Source organism: Gossypium hirsutum, chromosome A02, assembly GCF_007990345.1.
Source record: "Gossypium hirsutum isolate 1008001.06 chromosome A02, Gossypium_hirsutum_v2.1, whole genome shotgun sequence".
Taxonomy (NCBI): domain Eukaryota; kingdom Viridiplantae; phylum Streptophyta; class Magnoliopsida; order Malvales; family Malvaceae; genus Gossypium; species Gossypium hirsutum.
In genome coordinates this window covers 103,682,851-103,696,705 of record NC_053425.1, presented here as the reverse complement: position 1 = coordinate 103,696,705, position 13,855 = coordinate 103,682,851, and the positions used below count along the sequence as shown (strand labels likewise).

At 32.6% G+C, this 13,855-nt stretch overlaps 2 protein-coding genes and 1 non-coding gene across 5 annotated transcripts; 1 reads left to right on the top strand and 2 right to left on the bottom strand.

Moving 5' to 3' along the window:
* Nucleotides 1–1,010: 1,010 nt before the first annotated feature.
* TRNAR-CCU (transfer RNA arginine (anticodon CCU)) lies at nucleotides 1,011–1,083 on the bottom strand. The gene has a single exon. It is a non-coding gene; the product is annotated as a tRNA-Arg (tRNA).
* Nucleotides 1,084–3,824: 2,741 nt separating this feature from the next.
* LOC121208959 (receptor-like cytosolic serine/threonine-protein kinase RBK1) lies at nucleotides 3,825–6,525 on the top strand. Its single transcript, XM_041079781.1, has 8 exons — nucleotides 3,825–4,186; nucleotides 4,268–4,672; nucleotides 4,743–5,000; nucleotides 5,077–5,234; nucleotides 5,302–5,381; nucleotides 5,452–5,590; nucleotides 5,668–5,817; nucleotides 5,904–6,525. The coding sequence occupies exons 1-8, from the start codon at nucleotides 4,174–4,176 to the stop codon at nucleotides 6,063–6,065; spliced, it is 1,365 nt and encodes a 454-aa protein (XP_040935715.1). The 5' UTR covers nucleotides 3,825–4,173; the 3' UTR covers nucleotides 6,066–6,525.
* Nucleotides 6,526–7,369: 844 nt separating this feature from the next.
* Nucleotides 7,370–12,238, bottom strand: LOC107950482 (AP2-like ethylene-responsive transcription factor AIL6). 3 transcript variants are annotated; one of them, XR_005904075.1, is made up of 11 exons: nucleotides 11,704–12,238; nucleotides 11,035–11,554; nucleotides 10,865–10,947; nucleotides 10,132–10,140; nucleotides 9,955–10,043; nucleotides 9,796–9,869; nucleotides 9,648–9,698; nucleotides 9,485–9,561; nucleotides 8,923–9,391; nucleotides 7,820–7,902; nucleotides 7,370–7,563 (listed from the first exon to the last, which is right to left on the bottom strand). XR_005904075.1 is itself a non-coding variant. In XM_041079780.1 (10 exons), the coding sequence occupies exons 1-9, from the start codon at nucleotides 11,864–11,866 to the stop codon at nucleotides 8,940–8,942; spliced, it is 1,518 nt and encodes a 505-aa protein (XP_040935714.1). In that variant the 5' UTR covers nucleotides 11,867–12,238; the 3' UTR covers nucleotides 7,370–7,902; nucleotides 8,923–8,939. The 3 variants fall into 3 exon arrangements, 2 of the variants coding, with proteins under 2 accessions (XP_040935714.1, XP_016740822.2); XM_041079780.1 differs by having other exon boundaries at nucleotides 7,370–7,902; XM_016885333.2 differs by lacking the exons at nucleotides 7,370–7,563; nucleotides 7,820–7,902 and having other exon boundaries at nucleotides 8,674–9,391.
* Between the last annotated feature and the right edge of the window lie 1,617 nt (nucleotides 12,239–13,855).

Sequence of the window (13,855 nt, the reverse complement as noted above, 5' to 3'; positions counted from 1 at the left end):
TGTATTTTTTTATTCCACAAGTAACTTTAAAAAATTAATATGATTTTTTAAAAATATATTTTTAATATCTTTTTATACTCTGATAGGGTATTTTTTAACCTTTGTGGAGTTTAAAAACTCTACTATTAGTGTATTAAATATTTTTCATAATAAAATAATAATTAAATAATTAAAAGACACTTGGCATCATTTTAGATTGGCTTATGGAGTCTTTTTTTTACTTGTTATGGATGGTATAATTACCCATTAATAATAGGGAAAATGTTTGATACATTGACAATATGTTGACAGGTTTGACAGGTACCTTATAGGGGTATGGTAAAATATTTTAAATAATAAAAAAATAAAATTTTAATGTTGTTTGTGAAATAAAAATCGTGCACTACCAATATATTAAATATTAATATTAATAATAACATTATTTAAATGAAAGTAAAAATTAAAATAAATCTTTATTGAGTGATAAATTTAAAAATTTATTAATATATATAATCTTTATTATTTTTTAAATAAAAAAATTAAAATATTTTTAAATAATATGACTTATTTTAAATGTAAAAAGATATTTTTATATTTTTACTAATTAAATTAATATCCGATTCACTCACCACCAACTCAATCATAACTTTAAAATGATCAAGCAGTTGCATTTCTGCGTATGATCACGCTGAAATGTTCCAAAAGTATAGAGTTAATTACTCTAAACGTCCCTCAACAATGACATCATTTTAAGTTGGTTCAATAACTTTGAATCATTTTAATTGTATATGTAGAAAAGATTATTTTGTTATTAACTATTAAATGATACATTTTGTGTCATAATTTAAAATAAAAATTAAAAAAATAAATATTATAAAAGTAAATGTCTTCAAAATCTTAGTTTTAAAGGTTTCATGTTAAAGTTTTATTTTACTTTTTTAAGTTTTACTTTTAAAAATAAAAATCATAATTTAAGTGCAATTAATTCAAAATTTAATTTTTTTTAATCATATCCAAAATCCAAAAGTTGCCGCGCCAGGTGGGGGTCGAACCTACGGCCTTCTGCTTAGGAAACAGACGCTCTATCCACTGAGCTACAAGCGCCTATTGAGAACTTTAGACTACTAACCATACTTAACTGTAAATCTCTGACTTTTTTCTTTAAACTTAAATTTAACAATAAAGAGAAAGTCAGAAGGAAATTACATAGGCTCAAAAAACTGAGATTCATTCTGTAGTGTGATTATTTTAGTGCAAAAATATTATTCTCTACGTATGAATTGAGTTTGGCTAAAACTATTATACTCGAAATGAATTATAATTTATTTTTTATTAAAAAATAAGTAATTTAGTCATTATATTTTAAAACAAAAATTAAATTGATCATTTTATTAAAAAATTATCTATTTTTAATATTAAAAAAGGTCAAAATGAAATACACATAATACACAACATGTAATTATTTAATTAGGGTAAATTACACCAACAGTCACCCAACTTTGGGGCAGCTAACAAAACAGTCACCTAGGTTTCATTTCAATCACTCAACTTTCGAAAAGTTACAAAATAGTCACTAACGTTATAAAAAAGTGACAAAATAGCCACTGATTAACAATTACCGTTAGAGGGTTAACAGAATTGCTGACATGGCAAGTTAACTAGCTGATGTGGCAAGTTAACTTGCCATGTTGGATGAGTAGTCAAAGGTCAAACAAGAAAAGAAAAGATGATTGGTCAAAATGATTTTTCTTCTTTTTCTTCTCATCTTTCTCTTCTTCTTCTTCTTCTCCCTCAACCTCTTCCTCTTTTTGCTTCTTTTATTTTTTCTTGTTCTTCTCTCTTTTCTCTTCATCTTCTTTCTCCCACAACAAAACAATGGCTACAAATCAGGAGCCACAACAACAGTTGCTGAACAACCCCAAGCCACTCGCATCTCCGAAAAACCTTGGGATTACTATGAACCAGTGGATGAAGGATAATGACTAGGATGAGACCATGAAGGCACTGGAAAATCTGACCCACTTGCCTGACTTTGATTAGACGGCTGCCTGAAAACGTCCAATTGTTGATGCTCACCAAAAACCAGAGGAAAAGAAGCAGAGGAGGAAGATGATGATGAAGCAACAGAAGGAGGAGCTACAAATGAAGAAGGAAAAGGTGACAATTTTTTTTAAATCGGCATGAGAGCCAACTGTTTTCACTGCAAGCAGATAACTAGACAGTCCTATGGTCCTCAAGCTCGAGTTCTTCCTAGTTCTTTGCACCAAAACCACGAGGGCTTGGCCTTGTTGATGCCGTGTCTGCAAACTGCCTTCTCGACTCTGATCTCCTCTTTCTTCTATCTGTATACATCGGAGAAAAATGCAAACATCAATTATTACAGAATCTAGCTTGCCAAAAATCATTGAATTCGCATTATGAGTCTTGATAGGATTCCATCAATCATGAACCAGTTTATAGTCATATGAATGAAACTTTCTGCGTAAGTGTGCATGTGTAGAGTTGCGGACAAGGTACCGTTTGTTCTGCTTTCATTGCATCCTCGAGATTGCTCAATGTAGGAATAGAACCACTCTCCATGATACCCATCAAATTCTTCATGCGAACTCGCATTTGGAAGAGTTGAGCAACAAGTTGACTCACCTATTATTGATCCCATAAATTATATCTCATTCACAAGTTAAAATTTTAAAAATCCTACAAGTAGCGGCAATCCATACATGCTGTTCTGTTTTACCAGAATCTTTAGCAATTCTTCTCCTCCTGTCAGGAGACTCGGCCAATAACTCTGGCTTCTCCCTTTCCTTTGAAAATAAAATGAAAGGAGAAAGAAGCAAAACAAGAGACATTGTTTGCAAGTGGTAATGCTAGCTCGTTGTAACTTGAGTTCTAAAATTAGCATGAGAGCCAACTGTTTTTAAATCGGCATGAGAGCCTCTAAAATCAGTAAAACTTCTTTGAACCCTTGGTGCAGCAGACTCAACCAATTGAGCACTAGTCTCATCTCCTTCCACTTTCTCTTCTTTTTCTTCTCATTCTCCTCCTCTTCTTCTTCTTCTTCTTCTTCTCCTCCTCCTCTTCTTTTTCTTCTCTGTTTCTTCTCTTGTTCTTTTTTTCTCTTCTTCTTCTACTGCCCAAGGGTGTTTAGGGTTAAAAATGACTGTTAAAATGATAGCTAACCACTGTTAAATGCCATGTCATCTTTCTGTCAAGTCTCTGTTTTGTAACTTTTTTAAAGTTGAGTGACTGAAATAAAACCTAGGTGGATGTTTTGTCAACTACCCTAAAGTTGAGTGACTATTTGTGTAATTTACTCATTTAATTATTTTATTAACTACTTTAAATTTTAACCATAAAAAAAAAAGAAATTAACAAAAATATCAATTTTAACCATTTTTTACGGGATATGGAATCCTCAGAAAATTAAAAAATTCCTAAATTCCATAATACCTAAATTACCCTCAAATAAGTTTACAAATTACCAACCGTTGGTCGGTTCGTTACTCTGCTTTTCATAAGCGTAAAGCGTTAGTTGCGTATAAATCTCGAGCGCCAAAAACCAACGGTCAAGATTTCATCAACACATGCCGCATTAGAATATGGTTAATTATTTAGTGTTTATACTTTAATTTAACATAGTTTAATCATTTTACTTCTGTTTCTAATATCGTTAGTACAAACATCTAAAATTATTAATTATTTTAGTTAAAACAAGAATCAAATTTAGTAATTTTTAATTTAATGGAAATTTAGAAGGAAAAGAAAAGAGAGTGTATAAATATAGGAGAAATTCCAAAACGTTTTCATGAACCTGGTTGTTAGCAATTGCTTTGATCTTCCCTAAGAATAACCAATTTCCAAAGATAAACCATTATTTTTCTTCAAATCCACTCTGTATATCTAAAATTCCATTGGTTAATAATCATTCTTTTGTAAAAAAAATTGGGGATTGGGATTTGTAAATCTCCACCCTCAAAACATGAATATGGAAGAACTTTAGTTGATTCATTCTATTGTGGGGAGGTGGAATAATTTTGTAACCTTTTTTTTTAATTATCCAAGAACTTTTCAAGTTCAATGTTGAAGAGGAATTGAAAAAAAAAACAATCAAAACCCAAAAAAATTCATAAAAAACCCAGAGTTTTTTCTTCTTTCTTTTAGGAACTTGAAAAGCCTTGGATAATAATAACAATAATGGCTGCTGAAGGTATTCAAGTTTGCTCTTTTTTTAATAAAAAAAATGGGTTCTTTTTGGATAAAGATTTTATTTTTCTTTTTCTAAATGCAGGGATAAAATCAGACAAGGAATCTCCAAGGGGTGTATTGGAAAACCCTGGGGTTGGATCAGATTCAGATAGCAGCACTTGCAGCAGCAGCAGTTCAAGCTTGAGTTTACAAGAGAAACCAGTTCCTTCTTTATCTTCTTCTTCTTCTACATCCAATAAGAACAACCTGGATTTCAATGGTTTACAATGGAAGAGTATATTTGGGACTATCAAGAAAAAATCCCCCATAAGTTTCTCAATCTTCCCTTTGGTTACTAGTTATGAGATTTCTAGGAAGAATTTTATGAAGAAAATTGCTAAACTTTATGGTTCTGAGGACGATGATGATTGTATCCCACAAGTTAAACCTTCATGGAAGAATTTTTCTTACGCTGACCTGGCTGCTGCTACTGATAATTTCAGTCAAAGTAAGCTATTTTAATTAATTTACATCAATTAATTAATGATTAATCCCTGTTTTTGTTTTTTGTATTATAGAGAATTTGCTTGGAGAAGGTGGAAGTGCTGAAGTGTATAAAGGGATATTACCTGATGGTAAAGTTGTGGCAGTGAAGAAGTTTATTAAAAATGACAAGGAAACTGAAGAGAGGGCCGGTGATTTATTATCGGAACTCGGGATTATTACGCATATTAATCATCCGAATGCCGCTCATTTGATCGGTTATAGCATCGATCGCGGCTTGATTTTAGTCCTCGAGTTTTCGCCTCATGGCAGCCTCGCTTCTGTGCTTTTTGGTAACCATCTGTGATTACCATTGCCATTGCCAAGCTCTGTTGGAGACTAATGAGGATATTGTTGATGCATTTGCAGGTTCAATTGAGCAGTCCCTTGATTGGAAGAGAAGGTTTAAGGTTGTTCTGGGGATAGCCGAAGGATTGAAATACCTGCATCATGAATGTCCGAGACGGATTATTCATCGAGACATTAAAGCGTCCAACATATTGCTCACCGAAGATTACCAAGCTCAGGTACTTCCGACATCCACTTGATGATTCTTTTTCATTCAATTGGCTCACATTGGCATTTCATTTATAGATATCCGATTTCGGTCTTGCGAAATGGCTCCCGGAGAACTGGGAACACCATGTTGTCCACCCCATCGAAGGAACATTCGGGTAATACCATCCATCTTCTTTTAAATTCTGGAGTTAACTTTGGTCATCATACTCATAACGTTGCCTTCAGGTATTTAGCTCCAGAGTATTTCATGCACGGAATTGTTGATGAAAAAACCGATGTATTCGCGTTTGGAGTTTTATTATTGGAGATATTAACAGGTCGCCGTGCCGTCGATTCATCGTCGAGACAAAGTCTTGTCATTTGGGTACACCTTCTCCACTTAAAATATCATCAAAACACGATACATAAACAAACGAACTTAATCTCATTGTCTTGTAACAGGCAAAACCACTTCTTGAATCAAATAATGTCGAAGAATTAGTAGATCCTAGACTTGGAGACAATTATAATCCAACTGAACTAAAAAGAGCAATGCTAACAGCTTCCCTCTGCATTAGCCACTTATCCACCATGCGACCGAGCATGATGAAGGTAAACATAACATCGATACTAACAAGTTGTTCGATATCTCCCACCCGGAAATTCACGCCGATTACCTTCTTCTTCTTTTTTTTCAGGTCGTAGATATGCTTAAAAACGGAGAACAAGGTCTTTTAGAGTATCAACCTAAGTCATTCGGAGAAAAAGCGATGATCATAGACAACTGTGACTCCCAAGCTTATAATCGAACCAGCTACCAAAATGACTTAAATCGTCATATGCAGCTGGTTATGGAGTAAGCAATGATTGATGTTGCTGCTGCTACTAATTTTTTTGTTAGTTGTTTGTGTGAGAAAAATTTCCGAGCCGTAGAGAGTATACTGTCGGCCTCGTCGATAAAAAACAGTGTTCTTCAGGATAATTTTTTTTAAGGCTTTTACTATAAAACTGGCTTTTAATTCTTCAAAAACAACCATTTGAGAAACCTGCAATAATCTCAGAAGAAAATTATATCAGAAAAATCAATATGCAATGAGGTCATATTGTACTCATTTTTCTTTTTCTAAAAAAAAAATAATTAGTTCTTGTTTCTCAAAGAATGTAACACCTAGCATATAAGATTGTCGCAGCAACAACAACAAAAAAATGTAATTCGTATCGTTACCATATTTTGTCTGGGTCAAACTCGAATCGGGTACGATTTTCATTTTTTATTATAATTATGTCATATGTTTATTAATTTATTTATAAATATTATTTATTAGTACTACAATTTGTTTATAAAAAAAATTAGAATGATGATTAATTTGGTTGAGTTGTAGGGCAGTGTATAGTGACGAAGCTAGAAAATTTTTTGTGAGGGTCAGAATTAAATTGTATATTTTTATGATAATTTTATCATCATTTTAATAGTTTATATCTTTATAAATTTTAAAAGATTAAATTAAATTTCTATCATTTTCGAACGTAAAATATAATTTTACCATTGCTAATTTAAAATTTCATAAATTATAAAAGGTTTAAATAAAAAATTATCCATTTTAAGCCAATATACTAATTTTAAATATTGAAATAGTAGAACAGTGGACTATTTTTAACTACTGAACGATAAATAAGAAATTGTAATAATAAATCGATATTGTTTCATGATATTATATCGATTGTTATATTAATAATTTATAAAAATTAAATTAAATTAAATTAATATATAAACTATAACATTATATATTAGATTAAAATTCATAAAGGCTCATTTTTTTCTCACAACACAATATGAATGAATGGAATTGGTATAATGGAGAGACGTGAAGGGTGGAGGAAGAAGATTTTTTTTTTAAGAAAAAAATATTAGTTCACACTTCACAATGACATGGAAAAATAATTTGATGTGGTATCAGATTATTAAATAAAACCATTGCTTATATAATAGGAAAGGTCTACCTAATAATGTCATTACACAAATCCAAAAAGACAGAGCTATTTGACAATCCCTCATGGCATGTAAACTTGTTTTTGCATAATCGACACTAATATTCATGTGAGATACCTTCAAGGGCGAAGCTAAAGGAGATAGACAAAAGCAAAACCAATCGTAGTCATCTCAAAATCAACCTTAACAGTCATTTCAGAATTTTTTTTAGCAATCAAGTTGTTTTCATAATCTTCCTCAATCCATTGGAGTACAGTTTTAGTGACAAGTTCGTGCACAAGCTTATAAGCTTAAACTGAGTTAAAGATTCAAGCGGCGTCACCATTGACACCATAAGCGTATAAATAAGTTCTGGGTCCAGCCCAACCCTGTAAAAGACAGATTATACTGTTCTATAAAAAGAGTCGCCCAGCAGATCCTATCTAAACAACTGTGCCTAAGACTCAAAAGGCTCCATAACATAAAATCTATCTGCATTTCTAAAACAAAGTTTTAATACTTGGTAAGTGTTGGATTCAAATACCAAAATTTAAAATATAGAATCTCAAAAAGAACAAAAGGATTAAGGACACAAGGGTACAAATAGTCAAAATTGAAAGGGGCAGAAAAGTTGGAAATGTGCACCTTCTGCTGCTTTTTAGCCCCATTCTTTTCAGACTTGTCATGTCTTTAAATCCCTTTGGTCCTCACTCACTTTTGCTATAAGCCTACAACCAAAAAGCCAATTAATTAATCAATATATGTTTAAACAAAGATTAATTAATCCTCCTTTTCAGCTTACCGGCTCCAAGTTTAGATGATTAGGTACAAAATCAAACATCCATGTTCCCATTAGAGACCAAGTAATGAACGAAAAAGATTACGGCTTGGGCAACTGAGATTTTTACTTCATGATAGGGATATCAGAAATTGAATCTAGTTATTTTGGTTGGAGAGAATTTTTACCGAGAGGAGCAAAATGGATTACTTTTTGGATAATAAATATAAAGTAATTGTATCCAAAAATTGAAAATAATTGTGATAATTGTTATAATTAAAAATTAATAATGTAAGAAAATATTATAAAAAATCACAGTTTTATGTTCAAATCTTTTTAAAAAATTATATTTAAATATTCACCTATTTTTAAAAAATAAAAAATAATACTGGAATAATGTGAAGCGTCAATAAAAATAGTGAAACAAGACAGGAGATGGAGAAAAAAACAGGCTCGTTGTGAAGCACAGAAAGATTTCACAACACCCATCCTAGTCTCCTCCATTGCCATCCCTAAACTTTAAACTACTAAATTTCATTTGATATTTAATGTGGCATTCTTCATTTTTTTTTGAGTCCTCGAATGGCCTGTAAATTTTTATGATTAAAATATCCTTCATATCCATTTCTTCCTCGTATATGAGGACTTCCATGACTCCTCATCCGCAAAATTTGAACCTTGGAGCCAGTGGTTGGACTTTAATGAAAACATTGGAAAACACTTTTTCGCAAGAAAATGGAATTGATTTTGCCTATTTCAGCATGTCTCTCATCTCTAACATATGAAGATAAGATACTTTACAAAATCCAGCCTTCAAAACCAGAAAAAAATAAAACCCTCAACCCAAAAGGTAGATCAGATTGGTGATGGTTAGATTATGGGGTCAGCTGGGAAACATGGTTGCTTCTTGCTACTAATGTTAGCTGAATTGCAAAACTACTCCTTGTTAAATAAATAAATAAATAAAAACCTGATTTAAGGGTCATTTCAGTAAGACTGGTGAGGCCATAAGAAAAACTGATCCGCTGTTGGTTGCGACATTAAGGTCGTTGGAGTTGTGGTCATCGTTGAGGAAGAACCGGGGAGATCCGAGATGCTGATATTGGAAGCCTGAAGGTGGTGGTAGAGATTCTGCTGATAAAATGCCGCTGCATCAAACGGGATTCCGCAAGGGATAGTAGATATCGACTGCTGTATGGGGGCAAAACTTATGTTGCTGTTAGAGCTGCACTGGGGTTGTTGTTCGTGGTTTACTACTACTGGTTTTTGCTCCGACTCGAGTGAGATCTTTAGCCGCTTAGCTGCTCCACCGATGGGGAGAGAACTCTTGGCAATTGCTTCGACGTCGTAGCGGCTCATCTCGAAGTTGGTCACCGCATTTATGCCCCTAAACTTGATGGCCGCGATATCGTAGGCCTCTGCTGCCTCCTCTTCGGTAGCTGTCATCATACATAAGACGATTATTATTAGGTATCTATAGTTACCCTTACAATAAGGCATCGGATCATCATCACACGCATCTGCAGCCTTACCAAAAGTGCCCAGGTAAAGGTCCTTGTTTCCAGCAACACGACCAATCCTTGCTTGCCATCGACCTTGTTGATGATGCCTGCCAAAATTAAGTTGATAATTCAAGCATTAGTCTTGGTTTGTAATAATCGAAAACAATCCGGAGCGCATAATTCAAAATCTAACCTCGTGACACCTCTGTAAATTGATGCTCCCCTCGAAAATCCGCTGCTCTTCCTATTAAATTTCAATCGAGACAAAGGATACATTAAATCACCACAATTAACCAAGAAAATAAGGAATCACAAACTGATTAAGAATACTATGCTTTTACCTCCTTAAAGAAGCAATAAATTCTTGCTTTGTCACATGTTTCATCTCCTCCAACTCTTTCGAATAGTTTGTAATCTAAACCAAGCATAAGATCGAACAATTAAACGAGTTAACACAAAATATCATTCAGCAACAAAAAGGACCTTGAAATCATATATACCGGAAAGTTGGTGGTTGCAGTAGGACCCCAGTATTTCAGCGCAGCTAAATCGTAAGCCCGAGCTGCCTTTTCTTCTTTATCATATCCACCTGAGGAAAATTACAAAATCTCACATTATCAGCCTACAAACTTAAAACTAAATACAACAAAACATGAAACTGTATTGAGTTTTCTTACCCAAGTACACTGTTGAAAACAAACATCGGCCACGATCCCGCATTTTCATGCAAAAAAGTAGCAAAAAATTGTCAATATCAGGCAATAAATTTAGTCAAAATTTTCTGCTTCCAATCATTCATACAAAGCAATGCAAAGCCAAAATATAACAATCATTTTTTATACTGTTCAATCCTTGCACTTCACTATTATTTTACCCTTTAATTAAACTTCAAAATTTACATTAGGTTAAATATTAAAATAAAATTACAACTATGGCTAGATTATTAAAGCTTGAGTGCGAACCAGAACATAGCCCACATTATCAGCTTTTTTAGCCAAGAGGCACTGTCAATAAGTTTAGGCTATAAAAGTGGGGGTTTCACACATACTTTTTTTTTTTTATCTTTCATATAAAATAAACCCAATGGGTGGTTTGGTCAAACCCAGACCTTCTCTCTCACAGACCCTGGGGACTGAACCAGTGGGTGTGTGGGTGTGGGACGTTTCAAACACAGGGTGCTAAAATGGCGGCATATCTGATCAAATCAATCAAAGAAGAAAAAAATAAAAAATAAAAATGTGTTTTGTTTGGCTGTAAAGAAAAAGTAACATTTATACATTATATATAACATCAGTCATTCAATCATCAAAAAAAAAGGCTGACAACAAATGGCTATCATTTGAATGCATGCAAGTTTCTTTTCACTGTCAAACAGTGTATATATAACCATATATGTATGTATTTATGTACCTTGACGCCCTTTCCGAGCTTGACCTTCTCTCCTACAGCTGTTATCCCATAAATGAGCTTCGTATCTACCCGTCCATCGGTGTCTGTATTTACCATTGCCATGTAAGTAACCTCCATTAAAAAAAAATTAAAAATTTCTCGGGAAAAAATAGTAAAATGATGTTGTATACCTGGTGACACCCCTGTAAATTGAAGTTCGCTGACCAAAAGTATCAACGATTTTCTTTGAACAATCGGAGTCAACTGAAACGACGGCTTTATTGGTGGTGGTGGTGTTGATTTCGGAGGCTTGGTTAACACCTAGGGATAAGGAACCGGCGGTGGGACAATTTGAGTGGCCAGGAAACTCAACAGCAGCTAACTGAGTTCGTCCCATTGAAGCTGAGTCATCAACTTCAGACCCCGAGTTAGTCGAAAACGCTTGAAACCCAGTAATGGCTTTGAGATCTTGGTGGTCGTTGAAGTAAGCAGCAGCACCGACGTTGTGGTGATCGTAGATTTGAGTTAAATGAGTTAAGGACGAGTCCTGGGTTTCGGTTTGGCTATTATCTGAATATCTAACGATTGACGAGGAATCTCCGAGGAAATCTTCGAGTTTCGGAACTTGATGATGGTGAAAGCTTGAGAGAATGGGTGACTCATCGGCCGCCATGGCCGGTTGTTGAGTTTGATGTTTTGGATTCGTCCAGTCTATTAAAAAAAACCAAAAATGCACATAAAACGAGTCAACTCAGTATGTCTTTCTGGGTTTATTTTATATGTAACAGTATACAACACCCTATATTTTCTCGCCAACCAAACAGAAACCATGAAAAGAAAAGAAAGAAAGAAAATATTACCATTGGCATAGAAGTTATCGATCAAGTAATGAGGAGAAGCAGCAGAAGCAGTAGCAGCTGAGGATCCTTCATATGACACAAACTGAGGCTCAGATGAAGACCTCAACATCTCCATCGGGGATAGTGAAAATGAAAGCCAGTTACTCACTGTTGCTGGTGCCATTTAATACTTGTAAAAAACCAACACTAAAAACCAAAACTGTTTTTTTTTCTCAGGAAACAAACAAAAAAAAACTATCTCAAACTTTTTTAAACTCGAATCATAAGCTGAGAAAATAAAACTGATCATGTACTTAATCGTTACTTAAAAACTGCCCCCCTTTACGATAATCACGAAGCTTAAAACTAAGAAAAATGGGTAAAAAAATCTTTTCCAAAAGCTTAAAAAGAGGGTTAAATGCATGCAGAACCGGTCTGGGATTTCTTTGAAATTGGTTTAGCCTTTTGGTTAAGAGAGAAAGGAAACTAGGAAAAAGGAAAATTGACAGGAGAGGTGTTTGGGTTTTTAAAGGGATCGAGAAAGAGAGAATAAAGGGCAAAACTATTAATGCCAACCAGAGATAAGCCGCATTCAAAAGGAACTTGTTTGAGTGATTTTTCAAAATAGAAATATAGGTTTAATTTTCCAAAAGACCTTGTACTCTTTGGATTTTTTTAACTTAGTTCTTTGTCGACTGAAGTTAATTATTACAAACACTAAATTGAATAACTTAAACTAAACTAACCGACTAAACTTAACTAATTATTTTACTTGTCTTATGTAAAAATTAAAGTCTTAATTATTAAAAATTTTAATAAATTTCTGTTAAATTAAAATATGTGGTATTTTAATATTCCAAAAAATGAATTAAAAAAATTAAAATTCAGTTGATAATACACATTCAAATATAAAGAAGTCAGTTAACAGTATTATCGATCCAACTTTAATTTTAAAATTTAACAAGTAGATTAAATATAAAAAAAATTTAAAAATTATAAGGATTCACAACAAAATTATACCCAAAAAATTAAAAAAAATTGAAAAAAAAATAAGAGGCAATGTGAGGGGTGACTTTTAGCTCTGCGCGGTGAAGAAAATTTGTCTGGAACAGCGTCGCGAAAGATCTGGGCTAGGTGGGTTAGAATTTTTTAGGGTTAATATTTTTTTTTAATTTATTTCGTTTGTATTATTTGTAAAGAGATTATATATTTTAATTAATTAATAAATAAAAGGGAAGTGAGGGGTTTATTTAATGTAATGTTCTCGATTTTACACACTTGTCCGACATGCAGCTTTGTTTCCCAACCTTTTATTACCCATTGGCTGTTTCTTAAAGGGTCGGTTAGGTTTATGTATTTATTCTCCCTTCATTTCTTTTTTCTAATATTTAGTTCCATAAAATAAATCTAAATTTATTATGCACTAAAATAAAATCCATTTTAATTATAATTAAAATATTCAAACATAAATTTTACCCTAAATTAAAATATTTATAACAAAAGAATGTGTAAGACAAACATGTCTACATTCATGTTATTTGAATTAAATTTTGGGGAAAATTTTCTATATTTAGTTAAAATTAATATTATTAAGCTAAGTTGGAATGTATAAAAAACATTATTTCTTCATTTCTTTATTTATTTACAATTTTTCTTCCACTCTAAAGCTTTTGATTGGAAAAAGAAAAAAAGTTTGTCTCTCGTGCCATGGCGCGCCCAAAACTATGACTCTTTTTCCAAGTCTTTTTACGTCCCAATTGGCAAAAGAAAGAAGAATTAACAAAAGAATTTAATCAAATCATAAAATACCCAACAAATGGAAAAAGAAAAAAAAAGTAAAGGATAAAGTTAAAGGTGAAAATGACGAAAGCTTGAACGTAGAAGATAAATCGAAGAGATGTTGCACCACGCAATATGGAGATGAAATTTAAAATAAAATGGTTCAAAATTGTTTTGAAATAAATATTTTGCTTATTATATTTAAGTAATTTGTCAACGAAATAGGGAAGTTATTAAAATCATATTTTTTTTATATGATTAGTAAATATGATACACTCAACTCTTTTTATAATAACACTTAAAATTATGGATATTATAGAGAGATGATGATTATATATTTATAACACTATTGGAATTTTAGATTATATTTGATTTTTTTTCCATTTTCAAGTTT